We start from the raw sequence: 27,532 nt of genomic DNA on the forward strand, positions 1-27,532 counted from the left end.
ATTGTGCTTCTTTCTTTCTTATGGGTGTCAAAAAAGATTCTGAAGGAGCTCACGGATTCGCAGAGGGATCCCCTAACATCTTGCAGCGTTGGTATTTTTATACCCATTTCAGATTTGCCCTTTAAAATGATTCCTAGATTTTCAAGCAAATGTGTGTTTTGTTCCGTAAGTGTTCCAACTTTTTGTATGTATGTTGTTCTAGCTTTGCTGCAGAAAGTGCGGTTGGATAAACTTTCATAATTACGTGTATGATGTCTTTTTATTTGTATTTAAACAGACTTCGGTTTTTGCTGGTTGTGTTGCCCACTTCTAACCATGGAATTCCCAGTGCCATATTATTTTTTCTGTGTGACCATATATGTCACCATAATAATCCATGTAGTGCAATTCTTGCTGAAGAGGTGAATGTAGGATCGATCTTGAGACCTTCTGACCACCAACCCTTCTGGTTGTCTCCGGCTGGGTTCCTACCCATGCTCAACGCTCATTTGCGCGTTCCCTTCAGCCTGCAAGTTGACCCTTCCCACCCTGCAACTTACAACAGGAAAACTGGGGCATAGAGGGTTCTGACAGTAGGCACTCTTCTTTTATCTTTAATTTTTGCATAATTTTCTCTTTGCTCTTAATTTTCTATTTGCAATAAAATTTTTGCATAATTTTCTCTTTGCTCTTAATTTTCTATTTGCAGTGATTAAATAAATATGTATTTGAGCCATGGATAGCTGATGGAGTTATTTTTCATCGAGAACTCACTATCGTTGCAAGGTGGACCAAGAAAAGATTGCATGTCTTAACTGATTTTATTTTTTATTATACACAATCAACTTAAACTATTCATCGAAATAATTAGTATAGTTCTTGCCATAAGGAATATCACAGATAAAAAATGAAGTCACTGCACACAACTCAAATGTAAGTTGGATTTACAGAAAAACTGGAGTAATTCTAAAATTGGTAAAATATATTTTTTTGTTCATGCATATTAACTTTTATTAAATATTTAGTACAATGCCGAGTGGATAAATTTATCACTAATTTTTTTTTTTACAGTAATATGTGAATACAATTGCATTATTCATGTCATAATTTTTACATTTAAAATATTTATACTTGCCAGAACAGCTTCCACCGAAATGGATTCCCAGAACATAACCAATTTTACAAATCTTCAAGTGCCTGGGCACATCCTGTAATGACTTCTTCTGCATTATTCATGTCATAATTTTTACATTTAAAATATTATACTTGCCAGAACAGCTTCCACCGAAATGGATTCCCAGAACATAACCAATTTTACAAATCTTCAAGTGCCTGGGCGCATCCTGTAATGACTTCTTCTGCATTATTCATGTCATAATTTTTACATTTAAAATATTTATACTTGCCAGAACAGCTTCCACCGAAATGGATTCCCAGAACATAACCAATTTTCCAAATCTTCAAGTGCCTGGGCGCATCCTGTAATGACTTCTTCCTTAGAGCAGAGATACCCTTCTTCAAACCCCAGATGCAATCCTCCTGGAGCAATAAAAAATAAGTGCCCCTGTACACATCAATAGAGCCATAGCTTCCCCTCTTAACACAAGGGAATCCCTTCAAACAATTTTCCGAAGCCTCATCATATGTTTGTAAACCTGTAATTTCAGGTAACAACGACATTTTATTCCATGGAAGATTAACGTTCGTTAAGGAAATTGCCTTTCCCACCTAAGCGGTGAGCAAACCCAGAAGGAACTGGCAGTGGCAATCAATGTTTTCTCCACTCTTTCTTTGAAACACGATGTCATTCAACAACGACAAAACATCATAAACTGTTTCAGGACAGTATTCTGCAAGGTGTATTATGAATTTCTTGAGCATCTTTTCTGCTAAAGTTGAGTTGAATATATCTACAATATACTCTTCCAGAGACCAATGCAAGAGAGAAGTACCACTGAAAATCCTATAGAATTTCTTCAACCTTGCAGTATATAATTCTGCCTCGTTGCCATGCCAGATAATGTTAACTAACTCTAATACAGAGTATACAAGTTTAAAACACGACTTCTATAAATTTAATACTTGTAGAAATCCAGCTGGGCATTTTCTAATGTCTCGCATAACATTGCTTTTGGTGCGTGGAATGTCTTCTTGGTGAGTTATGATTATTCGTTATGATAATTCAGTTAGCCTACGAGCTAGAAATATTGAAATTTTCTCCAGTCTATTGGCTAAAATCTTTCTCTTGCAAGTTGATTGCATACTGGGTGACAATCCAAGGGCCACAAGTTACATGGTGGAATATGGACCAAAGTATCCTCGTCAGTTCCACCACAGGGCTTCCTCCATTGCATCACAAAGAGGATTCAACCTTTCTTAGTTGCAAAGGAGGATATTCGATATGGTTTGATTGCTAGTGGAATGACCCTAATGTTTTATTTGGTATTGTTGTTGCAGGACCTGATAACAATGATAACTTCGTAGATGCAAGAGACAACTATAAGCGGACAAAACCTACAAACTACAACAGTAGGCCTATGGTGGGATTTTTGGCCAGACTTTAGGGAGGGAAATGCTGGAAATGGCCTATGGTGGGATTTTTGGCCAGACTTTATAGGGGAATTGCTGGAAATGACCACAGTCTTCCAAGTAGCCTTCTCTTATAGGATGCAATCAATTTGGTTTTAGTTTGTTCTAGTGATGATGTTGTTGGTGGTGTTCTAATGGTTGATTGATTACATATTGGGTGACAATCCAAGGGCCACAAGTTACATGGTGGGATTTTGACCAAAATATCCTCGTCAGGTCCACCACAGGGCTTCCTCCATTGTATCAAACAAAGAGGATTCAACCTTTCTTAGTTGCAAAGGAGGATATTCTATTTGGTTCGATTGCTAGTGAAATGACCCTTACCATATCTTTCTCCTGGAATGCTTTCAATACAGGTCAATAGGCCTTGTAAAATGTAGGGCTTTCAGCTATCACAATATTTGAGCTCGCACACAAGAGTCAGCCAATTGCCTGGATCTCCACTTCTCCTGTTCCGCTTCTTCCATCCACAATCCTTGCAAGCATGATCATTCCATTCACAGAATATTCACAGTGAGCCACAACACCCCAAATTGGGGACTCAAAGTTCCCTCCATCATCGGAGAGACAAAGAAGGCTTCCGGACAGTGGACGCTTATAATTCTTCAGCTTCTTTACATGTATTGCCACAGTTGTGAATAGCTTCCACCGAAATGGATTCCCAGAACATAACCATTTTTCCAAATCTTCAAGTGCCTTGGCGCATCCTGTAACGAATTCTTCCTTAGAGCAGAGATACCCTTCTTCAAACCCCATAAGAAATCCTCCTAGAGCAATCGAAAATAAGTGTCCATGTACACATCAATATAGCCATATCTTCCCTGATTCTTAACACAAGGAAACCCCTTCAAACAATTTCCCAAAGCCTCGTCATTTGTTTCTAAACTTGTAATTTCAACTAACAACGACATTTTATTCCCTGGAAGATTAGTGTTTGTTAGGAAATTGCATTTCCCGCCTGAGCGGTGAGCAAACCCACAAGGAACTAACAGTAGCAATCAATGCTTTCTCCACTCTTTATTTGAAACACCATGTCGTTCAACAACGGAAAAACATCAGAAACTGTTTCAAGACAGTGTTCTGCCAGGCATATCATGAACCTGTTGAGTAGCTTTTCTGCTGAAGCTAAGCTAAATATATCTACAATATACTCTTTCAGAGATCAGTGCAAGAGAGTAGTACTACTGAAAAGTCTATAGAATTGCTTCAACCTTGCAGTATATAATTCTGCCTCGTTGCCATGAGAGTTAATGTTAACTAACTCTAATACAGAGTATACAAGATTAAAACCTGGCTTCTGCAAATTTAATACCTGCAGAAATCAAGCTGGGTGTTTTGTGATATCTCGCAAAGCATTGCTTCTAGTGCTTGCTTGGTATTGGCTCAAAAGTGTCTCCAAGTAAAAAGCTAAATATTCTGAACTTCTTGGCGTGCATTGCACTAAGAGGGAACAAATTTCCCTTGGCTTGTCTGGAAATTCATTGGAAACAAATTCCAAAATATCCCCTACTTCTAGCTGGATCATGCCTGTCTCTTTGAATGATGAAGCTCCTTATGGAAATTCTAATCCGTCTTTTAACATGTTGAAACATGAAATAATATAGTGAAGCAAGACAGTACATAAGGAACCAGGCTACCCTTTTAGACACCCTGTTATCCAGAAAGGCACCACCTGCCATCCTTTTGTCATTTTGATCTATAGGATGACATCTAATAATTTTTTATGCGGTTGTCTTGGATTAGCTGTATAATATTACCACTGGAAAAAAGCAAGATTCCCAAAATTCCATGGCATATGGAGAGTGAAGTGGCACAACACATGCTCTTTGGTTATGGACTCAGAAGTTTCCTAATCGATAGCAAAATGCGGACCATTCGTAGTCAATGCATCAACGCATGGTTCTGCGATTATACAAGCATATTGGCATAGAATTCATTGACCCACCAAAGTTTTCTTCCAAACCGAAATGGTCAAATTTGTGGAACAAGTGGAGGAAAAAATCATGCCATAGTAGAGGATTGCAATAATTTATGCATTCTATATTTCCAATGTTAATGGAAATGTTATGTAAATATTGCAAAGTCATAGTGAGAAGCGTAGTTCCTCCCAACTATGATCTTCTCTTGTTGCAGAGCAGAAAATAGAGAGGACACACACTGTACATTGGCAATTGTTGCGCCATCCACTCGCTTTAAGATTTCAAAAATTAGGTCAACATTCAAAGCCATGATCCCTGAAATTCTTGAGAATTCAATCAAAAGCCCAACGTAAGCTGCACTGTCCCTTGTGATGTTTTCCAGATGAACGATCCACACTTTGATGGACTTGGAGTTTTAATTTGCATTCGAAAAGCTCTGGAAGATGCAGGAATTTTACCAAAGGAGGTCAGTGCTTTTGGTTTTTTAATAAAGGATCATCAGTGTTGTAGAATTAGTACAGTTTTAATATTTTATTGAAACTTATAAATTCTTAATGACCAATTATCGTATCCTCAATAACACTGCAATTCAACTATATCAATGCATATGCAACCTCAACCCAAGCAGGAGATCTCAGAGAGATTAATGCTATCAAGAAGGTTTTTAAGGATACTTTTGGTATTAAAATGAATGGAAGTTTACGAGAGTTAAATGGATAGTTTGGGATGCATTATAAATTTCGCAGGCAATGTGGTTTGTGGTCAGTTCCTCATGCAATGGTAGGGGTGGGAAAAAACCTAGCAGTTTTGCAACAATATCAACAAAAAGACGGGTATTACATGCGTGCATGTGTTAAGAAGAATGGAGACAACATACAAAGAACACCAGTGTTGTTTGTCTTGACATTGTTCTGTCTTCATGAATACGTTAAATACAACTATCCTCTATTTTGATAACAAGTTACAAAGTGGACTAAAGGAGCGTAGGAGTGTTTCTTTGTATTCAGGTGGACTATTGTACTCGCAGAAATGGAACAATATGCATGTTGTGACAAGTGCTTTGTTCCTGCTCATAGTTTATACTGATTATTTGTCTTCTGTTGGCAAGATGGATAGTTTGGGTTGCATGATAAATTTAGCAGAAAATGACATTTATATTTGGTTTGTGATCAATTCCTCATGCAAGGTAGGCATGGGAAAAATCTAGCAGTTATGCAACAATACCAACAAAAAGTTGGGTATTGCAAGTGTGCATGTGTTTAGAAGAACAGAGACAATTTACAAAGAACATTAGTTTTATTTGTCTTTGACATTAATCTGTCTTCATGAATACATTATACACCTATGTTTTATCTTGATAATAAGTCACAAAGTGGACGAAAGGAGTGTTTCTCTGTATTCATATTGCAGAGTTCAAAGCCTTGAATTCACTCTCATTAATAAATTCCAAATCTTTGACTTATGACTCTGAGGAATGTGGCCTTCATCAAGGCTTAAAACACCTAGACTCTTTATAAGGTACCTTCCTATCTGCTTTGTTTTGACATTTCTTCATGGGTGAAAGTGTAAAACAAAGAGTAGCTTCGTATCAACACACTTTCCTTCTTATGCCACTCATGTAGCATTTTTATGTTGTAAATATTACATACATGTCTGGGTGCTTTACATGACACAAACATTACAAATCCTCTAAAAGGGGACTCCCTTATTGTGAAGTCTCTTAATTGTGAAATCTCGTAATCGGTGATTTTTTAATGGGCTCAAAATATAAACATGAATGATAACATTCCACTTTTTAAACTCTCTTTGTCATCTAGAGAGTATGCGTTTGGGGTTAATGATTAATGGTTTGCAACTAGAAACATACTCAGAGAACTTTGTACGAAAATTTCTTCTTTTATGCTATATTTCTTATACCGCCTTACGGCGTTTCCTTTGCAACATGTGGTGCAAATGCTAGTTACGTCGTTCGCTTTTGAAATCAACTTTCCTCTTGAGTTACGTGTACATTTCTCAGCCTTTGATTTAAGTGTTAGACTATGAAAACAATCTTAGCCATCCAATTGAGTATACGATGCGACCCAGCGACGCTTGCCCTCGCTCGACGCTACGCTACTTCCAGGTGCACTTGCCCTCGCTCTGCGATACTATATTCCAGGACCCTGATCTGTGGAAATCGACTTCAGGAAACCCTTCATATGAATCATAAGGTAGCAAATGATATTCTGACCCTCAGAACATACCCAGTCTGCTACAGGACCCAGGAAGCAAGAAAACCTAGCTATTCAGAAATTTAGGTAGTCCCCAAGCTAGATAATATGGAGTACGCCAATTCTGTTCTACCTTTTGTGTTTCATGGGCAAGCTATAACCCTGTGTTGGCTGCTAAGATCACTACTCATTCAAGATCCTCTGGATTATATTCTAGTGCTAACCACTTCATGAAAGCCCTAGAGTTATAGGATAGCACCTTGCAAATGTTGTCCAGGACCCATGAGATGATTCCAGGAGGTCTCGCTCAGCCTTAAAAGGGCTTGGATTATCACCACTAGATGCTTTGGACTGTCACAGGTCCACTTCTGGACTTCGGTCTGTCGCGGGATGGCTACAGGAATTGCGATCTGTTACAGAATGGTTGCTCGGCATCAGGGTATGTATTTCCATTTTAGTTTGTCTCAGAGTATCAAGGATTTTTTAATTTCATACAATTAGCGATGTTTATATACAAGTCTAATCGAATTCCCTGTCTAAACTGAAACTTGAAATGGTATCCTCGCCCTCCTTAATTCTGTTAAATTCTTGTACGATCTCTTTGACCTGTCTTTCTGTTATTTTTTGGGTTTATGATTAAACATCAAATGCAATTAGCTCTGTTTATACGCAACTCTTATTGAAATCTCAGGTTAAACTTAGACCTGAAATGGTAGCTGCGTCAATTTTCGAATACGCAGGCGTGCGCAGTGATTCAATCTCATCTAGATAAGGTAAATTTATACCCAATCTTTTTATGTCTTCCTTTCTTGGTTTTTTGGACTATAGATGAAAATTTAGAGAAGAGGACTGGCGGGCTCCTCGTACAAACAATTTTCATACTATTTTCTTCAAGATTGATTGATAGAAACAAATTCTGTTTCTTGAATTGGTAGTTTTTTTACGATTAAACAAAAACTGTGAAGAGAACACTGGCACATGTAACTGAATGTTCTGCAGAAAGATGGTTGATGCGCATAAATAATAAGGCAGAGTAAACGTACTGTGCAATCCAGATTTACCAACGATGTTGTGCACTGTGACTGAAACCTGACACAGCAAGATCTATCCATATAATATCAAAATAATAAATACAATTTTCATACTATTTTCTTCAAGATTGATGGGGTGCTTCAAGGAAGCAAGAAAACCTAGCTATTCAGAAATCTAGGTAGTCCCCAAGCTAGATAATATGGAGTACGCCAATTCTGTTCTACCTTTTGTGTTTCATGGGCAAGCTATAACCCTGTGTTGGCTGCTAAGATCACTACTCAGTGAAGATCCTCTGGATTATATTCTAGTGCTAACCACTTCATGAAAGCCCTAGAGTTATGGGATAGCACCTTGCAAATGTTGTCAACATCCTTAGAAATGATTGAAACTTTGGCATGTCTATTTGTTATCTGCTCATTCCATTCCAAGATATATCAATAATTTTTCTTGATTGTTGACTTAGAAGTGGAGTGAAATACTCACAGCTCTTCAATCGTTTTGATAGAAACAAATTCTGTTTCTTCTTGGATTGGTAGTGTTTTTACGATTAAACAAAAACTGTGAAGAGAACACTGCCACATGCAACTGAATGTTCTGCAGAAAGATGGTTGATGCGCATAAATAATAAGGCAGAGTAAACGTACTGTGCAATCCAGATTTACCAACGATGTTGTGCACTGTGACTGAAACCTGACACAGAAAGATCTATCCATATAATATTAAAATAATAAATAAAATAGAGAAAACTTCCCCTGTTTTCTTGGATTTACAAGTCTGGATCTTTCCTATTATGCAAGCAAATGGAATTGCTACAATCCAAAGAAATGATCTCTTACAATTTCCATTGTTTTGATAGAAACAAATTCTGTTTCTTCTTGGATTGGTAGTGTTTTTACGATTAAACAAAAACTGTGAAGAGAACACTGCCACATGCAACTGAATGTTCTGCAGAAAGATGGTTGATGCGCATAAATAATAAGGTAGAGTAAACATACTGTGCAATCCAGATTTACCAAGCACTGTGACTGAAACCTGACAAAACAAGATCTATCCATATAATATCAAAATAATAAATAAAATAGAGAAAACTTCCCTTGTTTTCTTGGATTTACAAGTCTGGATCTTTCCTACTATGCGAGCAAATGGAATTGCTCCAATCCAAAAAAAACCTGCAACTTTCACTTTCCTTCATTTTCTTATTCGTGGTGTTTGTATCCTTCAGAAAATATAGAAAAGACTTTCAAGGTATACAGTTTCATACACGATCATTCTAAAAGGCATGGAGAAATCAGCCTCACTGGTGATGGCTTCAATTTCAGGGACTTGAGCAGTTACCAAGCCAGTGGGATACTTCTGAATAAGCCTGCAGACTATTTGGAATAATGGCAAATGAAAATTCACTATAATATGAAATGCCACCAAGGTTAGTTGATAACAATCTAGCTCTCAATAAAAATCAGAACATTGTGGAATTCTTTTAGGATCAGAAGTGACGCTAGGGTTAGGAAAAGCATTTAGCACCTATAATGTATCAAACTTAAAATAGGTCAGAAGTCTCCATTTTATCTGGGATTCCTCTTTTTCATCCCTTGTCTGACACTGAGGTATCTAATGTTCTGAAAAGTCTCATTGTGATACCCACTCATACATGCTAGACAGTAAGGCACACCTCTGTGTTGAGATTCAATTTTGGATCCATAATTGTTTTTGACTTCTATTGATTTTTCTTTGTCAAAAATGTAGATTCGCATTGCCTCCATATCTTACCTTAAAGAATTTCGAAGGTTTGGATATTGGGAAAATGGAGAAGGTATGTGTTCCATTTTACGAGTTCTTTAAATAGAAGGATGTTGTTTTTAGTTCTTCCTATATTCAAGGTCCAGACTTCTTCCTTAAGTTGGTTTTTTCTTGCAGACAGCGGATTCTGGACTGTCATCATATGTTGCAAGTCAAATTGACAGATCATTGAGTTGGAAGGTTTGTAATAGTCCTGGTAGAGGGATATTTCAAATAATTCTTCAGTATTGTGTTTGAATAGAATGAAAATGGATAGAGAAGCACCTAGAGAAATCTTGGGGTTGAGTTCCTGCCTTTGCTTGTAACCTTCTGAATCTCAGAAAAATTATTTGTGATGAGTCATATTATGATTTACATCTTCAAGAAATACTTCGTATCCTTTTTCAAGAAATACTCTGTATCCTTTTTCTAATTATTTTGGTTGTGGCATCGCATCGGCCGTGTTGTGGTTACTCTCTGATGCCCTGTCATTGCGTTTCGGTGGTTGTTCTCTCTGATTTCGATGTGATTAATTGGTTGAAAAGGCAAAGACCAGCTATGGGCAGCTTCTTGGCTATTCACAAGTTCATATGATCTTAGTACTTTTATATCAATACAAATATGAGGTCTCCATTTGCTTTTAAAAATAAGAAATTGTTATGGTGGCAACGAATGACTATATGGTATCATTTGTTGCTTGTAGTCCTGCTGACTGTGCTAGACGTCATAGTGAACACTCCAGATGATTCTCAAGTTATTTTAAAGGTACGCTATCTCATAAAAGATATTAACCAGTGCTTATGACGGTAGGTGGTAACATAAGTCTTGTCATAGATGTTCGATCCAGCTTTAAGAATTTTGATGAATATAATCCAATCTTGCAGCATCCAGACCTATGGATAGTTATGTTTGGTTTGACAGTAGATTTTAATATATGTTTGTTTTATGGAAACAGGGAATTTCCACAGACCGTATTCTTGATTTATGCCGATTATTAGCTGTGAATGTGGAGACATGCCACCTGACCAACTATTCTTTATCCCATGAGGTAAGAAAATCAGTAGCTCAGAAGTTCATTAAATAATGGGATTGTTTGACAGGCTGGTGGATTACAATTGACTGGTTTTGTTCAAGATATCATGTGGTATGACCCTACTTGCAATAACAACACAGGTGTTCGTGTCAAGATAGAAATAGCCATGTACAGTGAAATTGGTTCTATTAATAGTTTGTAAAGCTTAAGTGTGACCATGGCAACATTGGCCATCTTAGTTTTCTTGAAGTATCCATGACTTGGTAAAAACTTGAATTATACCAGGTTCGTGACAACAAGTTGAGGGATTCATCAGATGTTGCAACCTTGAAGCCCTGTGCCCTTACTATTGTAGAAGGTAACCAATAACTCTGCTCCCCCATCTGAACAATTCAGGGGAGATAGCTAGAAATTTTGTCTTGCCTTTCTTTAAAATATAAATGCTTTTATCTTGAAAAGGGGTCAGAATTAATGTTAAATCATAATATTAGAAAATTGTTCTCTTGTTTTTTGAAGTGATCTAAACTGAATTTCTACTTGCATACGTGCTTCAAATATATATGCAAAGAAGAATATGCATTGTTTATACTCAAAGTTTGCATAATACTCTATATATGATTTTCATTTATTTTTCCTTTGCAGAGGACTACACTGAAGAGCATGCAGTTGCACACATTAGAAGATTACTGGACATTGTTTCCTGTACAACATGCTTTGGTTCTTCAGGAAAGCAAGGGGAACCTCGGTCTAGGCAGGGAGGTGGAAAAGAATCAGCTCACTCAATGACAGAGAATGTGGCTGAACAAAACAACGATGTTGCTCTAAAGAAATCTTACCTAGCAATAAAGAAAGAAAAGAAGCAAACAAGGATGGAAAAGACAATAAACCAGAGACCTTTCAAAAAGTTGAAGGTAAGGTTGAGGCTAGTGAAAAAGAAAATGATGGAGAGGAGAACTCAAACCAACATTCTTCTAAGGGTGAAGGAAGAAAGAAATCCTCGAAAGAGGGGAAATCTGAGGCCATTGCAGCTATGGCTGCTGCCAAAGAGGCCACAGATAAAGGGGATATGACAGGAATGTGTCCTCCCTCTAAACTTGGCCAGTTCTATGAATTCTTCTCATTCTCACATCTCTTGCCTCCTATCCAATGTTAGTATACCGTTCCCTGCAATTTTTTATAATTTGAAAGTAGTAGTTTTCAATCTTGTGTATAATAGAAATATTACGAGAATGCATATATCCCATACAAATATGGATATGATGTTGAAAGATTTTCCATGTACTCTTCAAGCCATCAAACTATGGTTCTTTATTTGATTGTAATGCAAAGATTCTAGAAAATTTTGAACTGTGAAGCATGGCAAACAATGTGCACATTGCCAAATTTAATTTGTTGATTTTCTTTGGAGCTTATGAGTTAGAACTTTGAAGGGAAAAAAAAGTGAATTACGAATAGTATTTTAGTGACTAATGACATTGGGATGTACAGTCATAAGGAAGTCCACAAGGCAATTTGTTGAAGACAAACGTCCTGGAGATTTTTTTCTATAGACGTGAGCGCTTCTTATCCAATCCTGCACTAATTTTGAGCTTCACCTCCATAATGGCTAGGACCTGAATTGTTTCTTCTGTAGATTTCTTATATTTGTCATGCCATTTCCCCTAATATACAGGTGAAGCTTTGCAATGGAAAGTTGGTGACTGTAACAGCATCCACCAAAGGTTTTTATAGTGTTGGAAAGCAGCTTGTTCAAAGTCATGCACTTGTCAACCTGCTACAGCAGTTGAGCAGGGCTTTTGCAAATTTCTATAGACGTGAGCACTTCTTATCCAATCTTGCACTAATTTTGAGCTTCACCTCCATAATGTCTAGGAACTGAATTGTTTCTTCTGTAGATTTCTTATATTTCTCATGCCATTTCCCCTGAGGTGAAGCTTTGCAATGGAAAGTTGGTGACTGTAACAGCATCCACCAAAGGTTTTTATAGTGTTGGAAAGCAGCTTGTTCAAAGTCACGCACTTGTTAACTTGCTATAGAAGTTGAGCAGGGCTTTTGCAAATGTGAGTATCTTTAAGGTCCAAACCATACTTCTATTGCACCTTATATTATTTAATTGCTTACAAGATGCCTTCTCTCATGTTTAAGAAATTGACATCAGTGTTTAATGTTTGGGCATCGGTCTTCTCTTTGTGGGATCGATCTTCTCAATGTTTTAATTTCCTTCTAGCTATTAAGGATTTAAGATATTATAATGATTTTGGATTTTGAAATATTTTGTTGTGTTGATAAAAATTGATGCTTGGACATATTTGTTGTAGATGCTTTCTTCATGGGCTACATCAAGTGTTGAAGAGGTTTCTTCAACTGGACCAGGCATTTGCTTTTTTCAACTTTATGTAAGTTTATCATTTACACCCATATGATTGTCTTCCCATGTTTTCTGAGATGTAATTGAGTTCATATCCATCTAATTGTATTATAGACTCCTAAACCAATGGTAAGATCAGTTATATTGCGTTGGGTTTACTAAATGTGGATGTATGAGTGGTGTTAAAATTTAGATGTCATTGCTGGCAGGTTTACAAGAATAGGAATGTTGTTGCACAACTTGTTAGAAGAGTGGAGAGGGCTGGTTTTAAGGCAATTGCACTGACTGTGGACACAATTGCACTGACTGTGGACACACCTCGACTTGGGCGGAGGGAGTCTGACATTAGAAATAGGTAGTGAAAATTCATTCTATTTTAGATTTGCTGACAGGACTAGGTAGACACGTGGGATAAATCTTATATTCAGAGTATACTCCTCTTTAACGTTATGAGTTTGTACCCATGTTTTAACACTTTCTCAGCTCTCAATAAAAATCAGAACATTGTGGAATTCTTTTAGGATCAGAAGCGACGCTAGGGTTAGAAAAAGCATTTAGCACCTATAATGTATCAAACTTAAAATAAGTCAGAAGTCTCCATTTTATCTGGGATTCCTCTTTGTTCATCCCTTGTCTGACATTGAGGTATCTAATGTTCTGAAAAGTCTCATTGTGATATCCACTAACAGAAGGCACAAGTCTAAAAATTGTTTAGTTTGAGTTTGTGAGCAGGATGTGAAATGGTTCAATTTGTTTCTACATGGTTGTTTTTTGTTTTTTACAAAGATAGCCCTTCAGTTGCTTGCATATTATGAGTTTCTTATGGATTCCACAATCTCCCCTGTTTAGCTACTGTACCTTCAGCTAATACATAGTCATTTGAAAAAGATGTACCTTCAGCTCCCGTATCTATTTTTTCACCAACTTTATGACTGCAATTAGATTAGATAAACATTGAATAGCTATAATTTTCAATTTTAGTCACCCTGTCTTGGGCCAAACTTTTGAACATTATGGCACCTCTTTCATTACAAGCATCAGGGGAATTGACATTATTACAAAGATTTTGGTTGAAAAGTCACCCTGTCTTGGGCCAAACTTTTGAACATTATGGCACCTCTTTCATTACAAGCATCAGGGGAATTGACATTATTACAAAGATTTTGGTTGATGTTGTATGTATCAGGTTTCGTCCCTGTATATTGGTTGATGTAACAAAGGTGGATCTGAGTACCACTGTGTTGGGATTCAAGATATCAATGCCTATTATGATTGCTCCAACTGCCATGCAAAAGATGGCTCATCCCAAAGGTATGCATTAGATTATTGTATTACAGTTAACATCCTATTTTGATGCATATATTTTTTGAAAGTCAATCCATCATCTTTTAGAGGAGAGTATGCTACTGCAAGAGCTACTGGAACTATAATGGTTTGGGCATCGGTCTTCTCTTTGTGGGATCGATCTTCTGAATGTTTTAATTTCCTTCTAGCTATTAAGGATTTAAGAAATTATATTGATTTTGGATGTTGAAATAGTTTGTTGTGTTGATAAAAATTGAGGCTTGGACATATTTGTTGTAGACGCTTTCTTCATGGGCTACATCAAGTATTGAAGAGGTTGCTTCAACTGGACCAGGCATTCGCTTTTTTCAACTTTATGTAAGTTTATCATTTCCAACCATATGATTGTCTTCCCATGTTTTCGAGATGTAATTGAGGTCATATCCATCCAATTGTATTATAGGCTCCTAAACCAATGGTAAGATCAGTTATTTTAGCTTTGCTGACAGGACTAGATAGACACGTGGGATAAATCTTATATTCAGAGTATACTCCTCTTTAACGTTATGAGTTTGTACCCATGTTTTAACACTTTCTCAGCTCTCAATAAAAATCAGAACATTGTGGAATTCTTTAAGGATCAGAAGCGACGCTAGGGTTAGAAAAAGCATTTAGCACTTATAATGTATCAAACTTAAAATAAGTCAGAAGTCTCCATTTTATTTGGGATTCCTCTTTGTTCATCCCTTGTCTGACACTGAGGTATCTAATGTTCTGAAAAGTCTGATTGTGATATCCACTAACAGAAGGCACGGGTCTAAAAATTGTTTAGTTTGAGTTTGTGAGCAGGATGTGAAATGGTTCAATTTGTTTCTGCATGGTTGTTTTTTATTTTTTTTACAAAGATAGCCCTTCAATTGCTTGCATATTATGAGTTTCTTATGGATTCCACAATCTCCCCTGTTTAGCTACTGTACCTTCAGCTAATACATAGTCATTTCAAAAAGATGTACCTTCAACTCCCGTATCTATTTTTTCACCAACTTTATGACTGCAATCACAGGAAAAATTGATCAACATAAAACATCTCCCCATGACTCTGAAAATGTGTGGAGTTGTTACAGCCAATTCACACTTCCGAGTGTTAGTTAAATTAAGGTGAATGAGACTAAAGAATTCCTGCCCTTTGAACCAGAAGTTGTTAAGTTTTGTTATGGATAATTTTTAGTAACATCCATGACACACATATGCCATTATTTTTTAACTTAATCTCCACTATGTTTAACTTATTGTTGGAGGCAATCCTGAATGGAAAGAGAAGGAGGTACTGATGAGACTTGGTCACTAATTCCTAGTGTACTTAAACCAAATATGTATAGAAATGGATTTTTATATTTTGTATCCCGCCCACCTCATTGTGAATATATCATGTATGACTTGGTCAACAATGATCACTCACCTAACTCTATAATTTTTATTTTGTGACCCTGAGAATCTTGGCCAAAGATGATCACTCTCCACCAATTTTGTGCTTTCATAAATACCTAATACAATATAGAGTGTACATCATGCATAGTTACAACGATATTCTTTTATAACTCACATTCTTTTTTTCACATTTGTAAGTATTTTGCATTGTTGTTGACTGTACTAATATCAGTTAGTATCAAAACCTCAGATTAACTACTTTGGGAGTTCTGCAATTCCAGCTTCCTTGGTGTCCCTTTTATTCAAAATTATCCTCAAAATCTCACCTCCAAGCTACTCTAGGAATCCATAGCACATGAATTGTTCTCTTCTCCTATTAGCAGGTCAATAGACATGCATGCAGCACCTTCCCACTCCAGCTTCTTTATCCATTTTTCCACGGTTTTCCATACATTTTCTACAATCACAGTACTCTTCACAACCTTGAATATCACATAGAGGGGGTTCCTATTGTGTCTATCATGGATTCTTGGCACAAATCTTATCATAGATTAGAACTGAAGTACTGCAATTTTGGCATTCAACTTGCAATATCAAGCACACTTGCAATTTTTTCATGAATGTCTCCTCGACACAAATTCTTCCTACAGTGCCACACTTCAAAACTCCAGATCAATGTAGCTGGTGTTTCAGTTTTGCATCATGACTTTTAAACTTACCATTTCTCTCCTCGGGTCTATGATTGTCCAGTTTTGTGCCTGAGAAAAATACCTTGCCATCTATGTCTCCCACTCTGCATGTTGTTTGTTGATTAATTTCTGAGTTAGGATTGTCCAATATCTTCAGATATTGTAATGGAAGCTAGCAAAAGCTATTCACAACAAACATATCAACTTTTCCAAGGAGTGTCACATGATTTTCTTTTCCAGTTGGTAAGTATTGTCCAATTATGGTAAGAGACCCTATTTTTTGTCTTTGCTAGTGGGCTTCAGTACAACAACTTTGAGGAAAAAATAACCTAATAGTCACTTTATGCTTGGAAGGTTTCAGAGATGAAGGCAAATTACTTCCCCCCAAAGGAAGATGTCATTTTAATGAATGAAGCACCCACAGATTTTTATGTGTTAGTGTCTGGTGTTGTGGTAGGTATCTTTCTGAATGTTACAGAGTCCAAAATTTCAGAACTTTTAGGTGGTTCACTTTATTTCTTTTGCCGAATGTGTCTTCAAACAAAGAACTGCAACAAAGAGTTGTAAATGTTGATGTGGCGCTAGAATAACATTGAAATTTTGTTTCATTTTGCAGGACATACTAGCAGACAAAGACAAGGGTAAAACAGAGCAGGCAAGCTAATTTTTTTTAAAGGAAAGTGATTATTCATGCTCTTAGTATCTTCTTGTTAGGAGATTCATTACATAATAAGCATGAATATTAGAATGTTTGCATTTCATTTACAAATAAATTTGGAACAACCATTTGTTTCACTATATGTTTTAGTCACATTGGAAAATTTGAAGTACAGAAATGACATGTCTCATTCCAAATGACTTGTTTGTTTTACCCCAGGCATTAGTAGCACATACATTACTTTGAAATCACAAAACTAAGTCAGTTGGTTTCTTTACTGTAAACTTGTCTCCTTCTACATTCCAGACTCTTGGGCAGTCCCAGCATTACAATTCATAATGCTCATAATCAATGTTGCATTCAAAAATAAATGATAAGTCAAAGAGTGTTTCAATTTTATTACGAAGTAGATTTTATGCACATGTTTATTTTCATTAGGATTTATTGAATGAACCATCAAGTTCCAGTGATTTCTACAGGAGCCCTAGGCTGCATCCAGATATTTTTATGGGATAAGGCTGGCTGATCTAAACCTATTGGAGAATTCAATAGTTCAAACTATATTTGATTTTCTTAGGCCAAAGGATTTGACAAATCCCGTCCATCCATAAGGTTGCAATATCCTACACCCCCACAATTCTGCATTTGGAGGATCTACAGAGGTATGAATATCTAAACTAGTTAAAACTAATTTATAAATCCGAGATCCTTGATTGCTTATATATAAGTATGTGCATGGTTATCCAACTTGAGTTTCCAGCTAACAATCTTAACTAGACTCGTAGAGTAGCATGAGGTTTTGTATCAACAGTTTGTTAATGCCTGCACCTTGAGTGTCGCATTGCAATTCATGATCTTAGAAAAAATGAGCAAATTCTACTACATTGCAATTCATGATCTTAGGGAAAATGGGAAAATTCCGCTACACGTATTTAACGAGTATGTATAGAGAAGAGATTCTAGATTTCATGTTAGAGAATAGAGTCCAGAACAGGTGGACTCATATGGATGCATCGGTCTTCTTGGTACTCTTAACATGAATTTTATATGATCACACAAATATCTCAATATAATTGAGCATAGAGTTTTATTTTCCTAATTTATTATAGAAAACTATAACAAAGGGAATGGAGATACTTATCTATGCTCATACGTATTGTGAAAAAATGCAATTAAATTACTTACAATATACATGAAGAATGGTGAGCATTCTCTTTAGCCAATTGAAAGAATTGCAACATATTTTAAAACCATTTTGTAGTCAAGAGGTTATAAAAAATACCCACAGTAAAACAAAACTGAACCACCTATTTCCTCAATCCAATTTCAACATGGTATCAAAGTTATTTATGTGATTGTGATTCTTAGGAATTTGCAACGTAGGGAGAAAGGTATAGAAATCAGAGGAATTCAAATTATTTTTTAGATTTGGGAGTTTGTGCAGACAACCTCAGGTGTGAGGACAGATTGGATGGAGAAAGGAATAGCAATCAGTCTATCAAAAGAAATTCAAACTATTTTTTAGATTAGGGAGTTTGTGCAGCTAGCCTCAGGTGTGAAGACAGATTGGATGGTGCCTCAAATTTATTATGGTGAAAGGTGAGGGTTACATTTGTACTAGAAGAGAATAATCTCAAGGATATTGTGACTCTGGTTATAGATCTATAGCAGTTGACAACTCATGACGAAAGGGAAGTGAAGGCTAAGTGGATGATTATGGATGATGCTATATTGGATCATTGGATCCATTGTATATCCAAGAAAAAGATGGTGAATGAGATATTTGATGGTGTTATCACAAAATCGTGTACTAAGGGCTGCTACTTAGCAAGATCTCATGCAACTATTTCAAACCAGGCTTTAGACTAAGGCTTAGCCTCCTTAGTCAGAGAGGGCTCTCTCACAGATTTTTGATATGCATTAATAACAATAAAAGATGGCTAACTCTTCAAACAGTACACGAAAATAAGCTGGTTGGAACAACAAAGTAACACTTCTACCATTGGGCTCATGGAGTCAAACACCTCTGCAGTAAACTATTAACTACTCAATCATGGAAGCCAAGGCATATAATGTTTAAATACTCAGAACATTTCTCAAAAAGAACCTCAACTCATAAACATACACAGGAAGTCTGAGCACTAGGTGAATTCAGAGTGATTGCATGTCTATTGAGCTGTAAAACAGAAAGGATAAAGACAACACCACATATATTCTGAGCCTTTGAACACAAGATGAATCTTGGGAAGAAAAAGTAATCTTTCTATTACTGTCAAAAGTCTTTTACATAAGCCAATATAAAAACTCTGTTTTTTTTTATAAATCTCCAACCCCATTTACATCAGAGTTTCTCCTATATATAGGAAAACAAAACTAAAACTACCTTGAGTCTCCTCCTCCAGCATGAGGGGAGCTCGATGGTCTATCATTAACTAACTTTATCTATTTTTAAACAAACTTATTAAATACATAAGGTATTGTGTTGTAATTACAAAGAGTCCTAATCACACTAAAATTCTAACTTCATCTCCTCGTATGCCTGATTCCTTTCTTGATCTTTGACAGCTGTCTTTTGTTGGTTAGGCTCAAGATGATTGAGCTACAGATGCAAGGAACACTGACTTTGGATTCCTGTAAGCGCTGATGGATCATTTATCATCAGGATCAAAGCACCTATTTTTAAGGTCCCTGTCTCCTACCATCCTCCGAAAATGTAGCAGCATGTTCCCAACTCTTTAATCACTCAAAGTATGGAACGCTGCTACCAAACACCATGTCTCCAGATGAGCTGTAGGCTGTATTGATGTACAGGTGTCTCTCTTCTAACATTCCCGGTCAAACTGTTTATTCTGCATCGAAAACATCACCTACAGCAGTTTCGTAGCGCGCTACGAAACTGCTGTGTGATTTAAAAAAAACACAGTCTTCCTCTAAACTCCTCACAAAATTGAATAGCTGCTGTTTGGGAAGAGTCAACTCCTTGATGTTGATCAGATACACCCAAGAGCATTTGCAGGCTCTCTCTATTGTACAGTGTTGAAACAGTGCCATCATTTAGACAGGATTCATCTAGAATGCATTGGAAATAGTCTATAACATCCTTTGTCCACAACTCCACAAGTTTGCCTGCGCCTTGTCTTGGCCTCCAAGGGAACTCACAACCCTCCTGAGATTCATATGCTGAAGAATTTTGACCTTCAAGACATAAGTTCGGCCCTCTTCTTAACTGATTCAAACCTTGCTTCTAATGGTGACAAATGGCTTGAGATCAAACTGCCTTTCAGTGCACAAATTATGGTAAATTTGGCTATAAGTGAGTTGCTTTAGGAAAAACCCAACTTGGCCTCTCCAAACTTGGCATAATTACTCTAAATAATTCAGCCTATACCAACTGAAATCAATCGACCTCTGTTACAGGAGTGCAACTAAACCCTCTTTAAATCTGAAACAACAAGTAACACAAGCTTTTTAATTTGCTGACAATAACCTCTGTTTGTTCCGTAGCAAATGAATCTGTAGTTGGTAAATGATTTGCTTGAGAATCTGCAGACAAGTCACAATCCTTGGACTGACCCAGAAATGTGGTAGCAATTGAAAGAAACAACACTGGCCTTGAGAATTCCTGTGTGCTCTTAGCAAGAAGTCTGAATGGAGTCCACCTCTGCAACCAGCTAAAAGGTGGGCATTTAAGCAACCCAAGTCCTTGTATACCCTTCCATACTACTGGAAATTTTGTTTCAGAAGTCCTTCGTACCACCTCTAAAGCTGCAACTTTCAATAGAAAGAAAACAAATTGACCTGTAGTTTCTCTTGTTACTTTGACTTGCTTCAAAGAAATGAAAGGCGCAACCGCATTCTGCAAAAGAGCTTTAGGAAATGATGCAACCAAAAAAAGGTTTTCTGGATGCCAAATTCTTTCCCTTAACATTTCTTAGCTCTGGACTCGTGCATGAGATTGAATTACTAGTTGAGTCATCCATGTTTTCACTTAACTCCTATTTCCAAATCAAGTTACCCTTCATTCTTTGCAACGCAAACAACAACCTAAGCTGTATAAACAATGCTTGTTCCAAACAAAACCGGCATGGATTCTCGATCTCCTTGAAAAGTTTACTCACGCAGTCCTCTTATGCGTTTATCTAGTCTTCAAAGTTCAGAACGAGCCTCCCACTCAAAAATGCCACCCTGCAATGGAATTGGACATAGAGAATGTCCCTTCTGGCTCCAATTATTTTTTGTCTTACATCATATTCCTTTCCTTACAGTCTGAAGACCATTCTTTTAGAATCATAATATTTTAAGTATATGCTTTTCACAAATACAATTGGAAATTGCCTGGCAGTTAAAATCTGTGATTTATTTATGAATCTGAAGATTTAGATGATAGGAACCCAATTCCCCCAAGAAATTTCAAATTCTGTGCTAAAGATCAGCTTGCTAGCCCGGGCACACGAACTCTCTGTACTCGTGAATATCGTCTTGCCCTTTAACCCCGAGTTAAAGACACCAAACTTTGTCTTGTCCAGCTCTCCTGGATGTATAATCAAAATTGGTTTGCTGGCATCATCTTATGAAGGCAGACGGATACGCAGAGACTGTTCTGCATTAAGGACATGAATAAAAAAACTAAGACACACACGTAGTACAGTCATGGCCATAGCCATCGCTTCTTGGCTTCTGCCAACAATATCAATCTCCTATGATTCTGAAATGAATTTAACATTTCTCATATTGCCATGCACTGTGTTACGCGAACCAGGGTGATCGATCGGAAGTCGGCAAAAATAGCCACAAGAATGAAATCTTGTCTCACAATAATGTACATCATCTTCATTAGTTGTATGAACATGCGGTCCTTTATGGCTCCTCTTGAAAGCTGGTACTGGGACACAACAATTCTTTCATATAGCTGAGTAACTGTTTCAACTGTAAAGCCAGAAATGTCATTCCACAAGTCATCAATTGCGCCCTCCGTCCCCAATATAACAGGCATTCAATCATGAAGCCACGCCAACGCCTTAGAGGAACGTGTAGTCGAAAGAGTAAATGTAAAGAATACTCCTCCTTCAGAATCTTGCCATGTGTCATAAAGAGCTGCAAAGACAAGGGGCTTTTTATCTTGAAAATGTATATAGAATAGTTGCTTCTTCGCTTCATCCTTTTTTCACTCGTAAAAACCTTCAATTGACACAAGGCAACGACAACTTGGAATAAGTCGACGAAAAGAAGCCTTCTCATAAACCGATTCTGATCGAGCATTGGTTTCAAAAAGGACCACGATTTTGAGACTTGGGTATGAAACAGAGTTTTGATGGACCTCCGTTGGTGATCATGAGAACCTGCCACAACAGCTGTGAGCGCAAAGTAAAACTACCACTGGAATGTTCCCCTTCAAAGCATATGCAGACAACGGCAAGTCTGCAAGGAATAATACAGGTCCCATGATCTCCTCAGTATGAAGTGACAATATAATCAGAAATCTCATAAGCTATAGCCCCAGCGTTTGCCAGAAACAATGAAGTGACAACAATGAGAATATGCATATTGCAAACGAACCATATCATCCTCTTCCTTCAATGGAGTACAGGCCCACATATAACAGTTTGATAAACCTCGTTTCCTGCAGTGTTTCCATCAATTCACCTTAAATATCTGTCATTTCCCAATTTCGCAGCGCAGCCAGTGCAAGGTCAGTGTTTTCGCTACGAAATCACTAAAACAGATGGCGCTGCGAAACTGCTAACGGATTTATGCGCTGCGAAAACACCCTGTCTTTAAGCTAGGCTAAAAAAAATTTTACAACAGACTTTTCAGTGATAACAGATGGCTTAGTTTTTCTACCCCAAATGGTTTATCCCTCGGAGATTAGGATTTTTTGATAGAACGCCAGGGATTAATTGAACTAGTTGTTGGAGATGTTGCTGGGCACTTGGCTAATTTCATGCCCACAGGCGTATTATTCAGTTCCTCCTGGGTAAGGCTCACTAGGGACACTATCCACCAAAGTGGACAAGCATCCAATAGGTTTCCCTGCAAAGTATTGCTTGGAAAAACAATCCCCGAGGGGTTAGTTCATGCGTATATTTTTATTATTGGTAACACATAAGTTTAGGTTTAAGGGTAGATGGCACAAATTCTATACCCAAATTCGCAAGGGGCTTTGATTGTGAATGCATCTGATATGGATTGATGATTCTCAGGAAAGAAACTCTGAAAACCATGTCAGCTAGGGAAGTCGTGTAATTGCAAACAATATAAAGTGCAGAAAATATGGTAGCTTATTTGCATGATTAAAGAAGAGTCTTGGTTCTTTTCCCCCTGTATTATGTTATTGACAAGTTTGCAACCAGTTCATACAACCATGTCAACTAAGGAAGTCGTGCAATTGCAAGCAGTATAAAGTGCAGTAAATATGGTAGCTTATTTGCCTGACTAAAGAAGATTCTTGGATCTTGCCCCCCTGTACTATATTTTTGACAAGTTTGCAACATGTTCATATTGAAGTTCGCATTTGTTGAACTACATTCTGTTAAGGATATGCTTCAAATACTATCGGATCTAAGTTATGCATTGTGTTCAAAATTTGCATCGACTGGATAGCTTGCTCCCAAGGATGGGTATTTGCTTGCTCCCATCAAATACCTTTGGATTTGAGGTAGATAAAGTGCTTATTTCTTATGATTCTAATGAGTTGTGGCACCTGTGGCAGTGTTCTTAGTAACTTGGAGGGAGGAAGGGGTTATGGTCATATCTTCCATGTTCTGTTGGACTTCAAAGGACCAAATAGTTTTGAACTTGGACTTCAAAGGAATGGGTAGTTTTGAGTGGACAACTATTATTTGTTCTTAATTCAGACATGTTACTATCTTTTCTTGATTCTGCTAAGCAATCTAGTTTGAAAGAAGATTTTGATTTGGAGAAGACACAACAATATAGTTTGAAAGAGGGTTTTCTTTTGAGAAATACACAGGTAGTTTTTTATCGCCTCCAGAATGAGAACAACATTGTTAATTAGGACAAAGAGGAAATGCTATTCATATGAAATTTTAATCATTGGTATCAAATACTTTGACTCTTCCAATACTTGGGAGATTTGAGGCACGAAACTTTCCAAGAAAAAATGCTTCCAACTCAATTATTTCAGTGCCCTGTTCTCAACACTCCAGATCAGTACTCGATTCTCAAGACCAGAGAAGAATATCCGACTCAACTATTTCTGGACATGTTGTTTTAAGCTTGTTTGTGTAAGTTAACACCAATAATTTCATTTTGCAGTTCACTATGCTGGATGCCTTTCATATCTGCTTGCTGCTAGATATCATGATCCAAGTAGGACATGGATTGGTGCTGCATTTCCATATTTTATGAAACAAAGCCTTTGGATTCTCTATATTACTGCAATCTATTTTTCCATTACGATTCTGACCATTTTTGGATATGGAGACCCGCATGCTGAAAATACGAGAGAAATGATATTTGAAATCGTCTACATGTTATATAATTTGGGTTTGACTACATACATGATAGGAAACATGACAAATTTAATTGTACATGGCACAAGCTGGAATAGATTTGTGTATAGAAAAGTTATGCCTACATATTCTTTTTTCAATTGATGGACACTGAATATTAAATATAAGATAAATATATAGGAGTAGCATATTCGTTTTTCAATTGATAGACACTGAATATTAAATATAAGATAAATATATAGGAGTAGCATTGAATATTAAATATAAGATAAATATATAGGAGTAGCATGTGAGTGTCAATTTTATAAAGAAGATTCTTTTTATTATTAATAAAATATAGATAGTTAGTTTCATTTTAAAGGGTTATAAATATGAGTTATAAATACAAGACTTAAAAGGTTGTAAATATTTAAAGTGTTGTAAATATGAGTTATTAATTGTTTTTACTGAAAACCTGATAAATAGCAATTTAACAATTTCTTTTTAATTGAGTGACTCAAATTCATGTTTCTTTAGGTTGAAGGTAAAGCCACTAAAGTGGAAAAAATTGTGATGCCAATAATTAGAGGGATTGTCATCATGGGGTGATAAGAAATTTAATATTCCAAGAAGAGGAGGTAGTAGTAGATTCTAAATAAATTAGCAATGCAACAACATAAATGTTTGCAACAAATTTAGAGAGATCCACCTTGTTGAATAATGCACACACTACAGGGATAATGGATTTCTGCACTTTATGCCTTACGACATTTTCTTTGCAACATCTGGTGCAAATGCTAGTTATTACTTATATATATATATATATATATATATATATATATATATATATATATATATATATATATATAGATATATATATATATATATATATCGCCTCCGAACGGGTTTTACCGGAAATAATTAATACATTAAAAATTAATGTTTTTTTTCTAAATAATATATATATTACAACTTTTGAATGAGTTTTGGTCGAAGTAATAAATACATTAAAATAAATAAATAAATAAAGAAGATGAAAATGACTTTTCTTATTCACGGTTATTTATAGATAGTTGCATTATATGTTGCAAAGAAAATGATGTAAGGCATAAATTTGAGGATTACAAAACGTGAAAATAGAAGTGGTGAACAAGGTATGGCAAAATTTCGGCCTGAAATTGAAATGTCGTCTAAGCTCTGCCATTGTCCTCTAGTTTCTCTTATTGGCTATTGTGAGGACAATTATGAGGTGATTTTGCTTTATGAATACATGGTCAATGGACCTCTTAGGAGCCATTTGTATGGATCATATCTTCCTCCTACGTCATGGAAGCAGAGGTTTGATATATGCATAGGGGCTACCATGGGCCTGCACTATCTTCACACAAGAGTAGAGAAGTGAATCATTCACTATGATGTAAATACAATGAACATTTTGTTGGAAGAGAATTTTGTGGCAAAGGTGGCAAACTTCGAGCTTTCAAAGACTAGACCTGCTCTAGATGAAACCCATGTGAGTACTGCAGTCAAAGGTTGCTTTGGATATATTGACCCTGAGTACTTCAAAAGGCAGTGGTTGACAGAAAAATCTGATGTCTACTCCTTTGGAGAAGTGCTAATGAAGGTGCTATGTGGAAGGTCAACCATCAATCCTTCTCTTCCTAGCGAGAAAGTCAATATAGCAGAGTGGGCAATGCATTGGCAAAGGAGAGGCATGCTTGGCCAAATTATTGATCATCATCTTGTAAATACAATCAATCCTAACTCCCTAAGAAAGCTTGGGGAGACAACTGAAAAGTGTTTGGTTGACCAGGGTATTGACAGGCCAACTATGGGTGATGTGTTGTGGAACTTAGAATATGCCCTTCAACTTCAGGAAACTGCAATGCTAGATGATCAAATGAAAGCAATACTAATCGTCTTTCAGAGATTCCCTTACAATTTTCTGAGGAATAGATTTTTTGTGATAGTACTATTAAGACGGGTAGTGATGTTGTAATTGAAGAAGGCTCAGAAGGTGCAACTGCAAGTGCAATATTTTCACAATTAGTTAATCCTCATGGAAGTTGATCACAGAAATTTTGTGTGTGGTGATTCATCCACAAACTTATGTGAGCTGGCCATTGTGATGCAAATTAATAATCACCTTCAGAAAATCTTAATGTTTCATTGGTCTTCACTCCTAAGACTAAATCTTCAATTTCTTTTTAAAAGCACTTGCTTCCTAGCTCACTGCCATCCAAGGTAAGTCCCATATGGATTAATTTTCCTAGATTTACATCGTTATTTTAAGGTTTGAAATTCTACCTTACAAATATGTACTATTCAATGGCATTTCTTGTGTACTAGAACACTTTGGCTTTTTCAATTATTAGAAGCTTCCATTGGCTTAAGATTAAGATTCTTTTATTAGAGTATACATTGTGCAAGGGGAGATATCACTAGGAACCATCTTGAACTTTTCTTGAAGATATCAACGCCTTTACTGTACTTATCTAGCCAAATGGGTATGAAGTCCTCCTCCCACAAGGACAAAGGACAGGTTGAAATAAATTTGACCATAACCAAGCCAAAATCCATACAGAAAGAAATAATGCATTAGAGAAGATAATTTGTCCATTTAAAGAAAAGAATGCCTCAATCCAAAGAAAAGAACATGTCACCTTCGATCAGTTATCTATGAAGTTAACCTTCTAATTCTATGTAACTTGGGTTTATTCTGGGTGATTAGGAGGAATGATTGGGACCCTCCCCATACAGTTTCAATTCACTAATTTTATGGTTGTCCTATTATAAACTGATTTTGTTGCTGTCACATTAAAATTATACTTCTGAACAACATAGAAGAAACTTGTTGATTATTTGTTACTGCCTTATACACTACATTGCCATAGTGGCTCTAATGTTGATTTCTCATTGTGATGTATTATTTGACAGATTCCTGCAATGATGTTTGCATAGAATATTGTTGCATCAACACCGGTGATGACTCAATTGCGATAAAGAGTGGATAGGATGAGTATGGTATTGCTTTTGGTCGTCCTAGTTTCAACATTATTATCCGCCACATAGATAGTCAACGTCATACAAGTGCGGGACTTGCATTGGGTGGTGAA

General features: G+C 36.6%; 1 protein-coding gene and 1 pseudogene across 1 annotated transcript; both read left to right on the plus strand.

The window, feature by feature from the left end:
• Window positions 1-6,805: 6,805 nt before the first annotated feature.
• LOC149200961 (uncharacterized) lies at window positions 6,806-12,316 on the plus strand. The gene is made up of 10 exons (XM_089401138.1): window positions 6,806-6,863; window positions 7,058-7,136; window positions 9,473-9,539; window positions 9,644-9,722; window positions 10,209-10,270; window positions 10,461-10,553; window positions 10,824-10,896; window positions 11,181-11,686; window positions 12,027-12,090; window positions 12,211-12,316. Exons 1-8 carry the CDS (start codon window positions 6,806-6,808, stop codon window positions 11,606-11,608), a joined length of 939 nt encoding a protein of 312 aa, XP_089257264.1. The 3' UTR covers window positions 11,609-11,686; window positions 12,027-12,090; window positions 12,211-12,316.
• A 346-nt stretch (window positions 12,317-12,662) lies between these two features.
• On the plus strand, window positions 12,663-26,372 carry LOC149200962 (receptor-like protein kinase THESEUS 1; annotated as a pseudogene).
• The last annotated feature ends 1,160 nt before the right edge of the window (window positions 26,373-27,532 follow it).

The sequence above is a fragment of the Pinus tabuliformis genome, chromosome 2_1 (assembly GCF_031772625.1).
Source record: "Pinus tabuliformis cultivar Carrire ecotype Pingquan chromosome 2_1, CPIR1, whole genome shotgun sequence".
Classification (NCBI taxonomy): domain Eukaryota; kingdom Viridiplantae; phylum Streptophyta; class Pinopsida; order Pinales; family Pinaceae; genus Pinus; species Pinus tabuliformis.

Excerpts from the sequence above, each read along its gene's own strand:
- LOC149200961 (XM_089401138.1), top strand. The coding sequence starts at position 6,806 with ATGGAGTACGCCAATTCTGTTCTACCTTTTGTGTTTCATGGGCAAGCT. Across the intron at positions 7,137-9,472 it reads AATGGTTGCTCGGCATCAGG|ATTCGCATTGCCTCCATATC; the intron begins GTATGTATTTCC and ends TCAAAAATGTAG. Across the intron at positions 9,540-9,643 it reads ATATTGGGAAAATGGAGAAG|ACAGCGGATTCTGGACTGTC; the intron begins GTATGTGTTCCA and ends TTTTTCTTGCAG.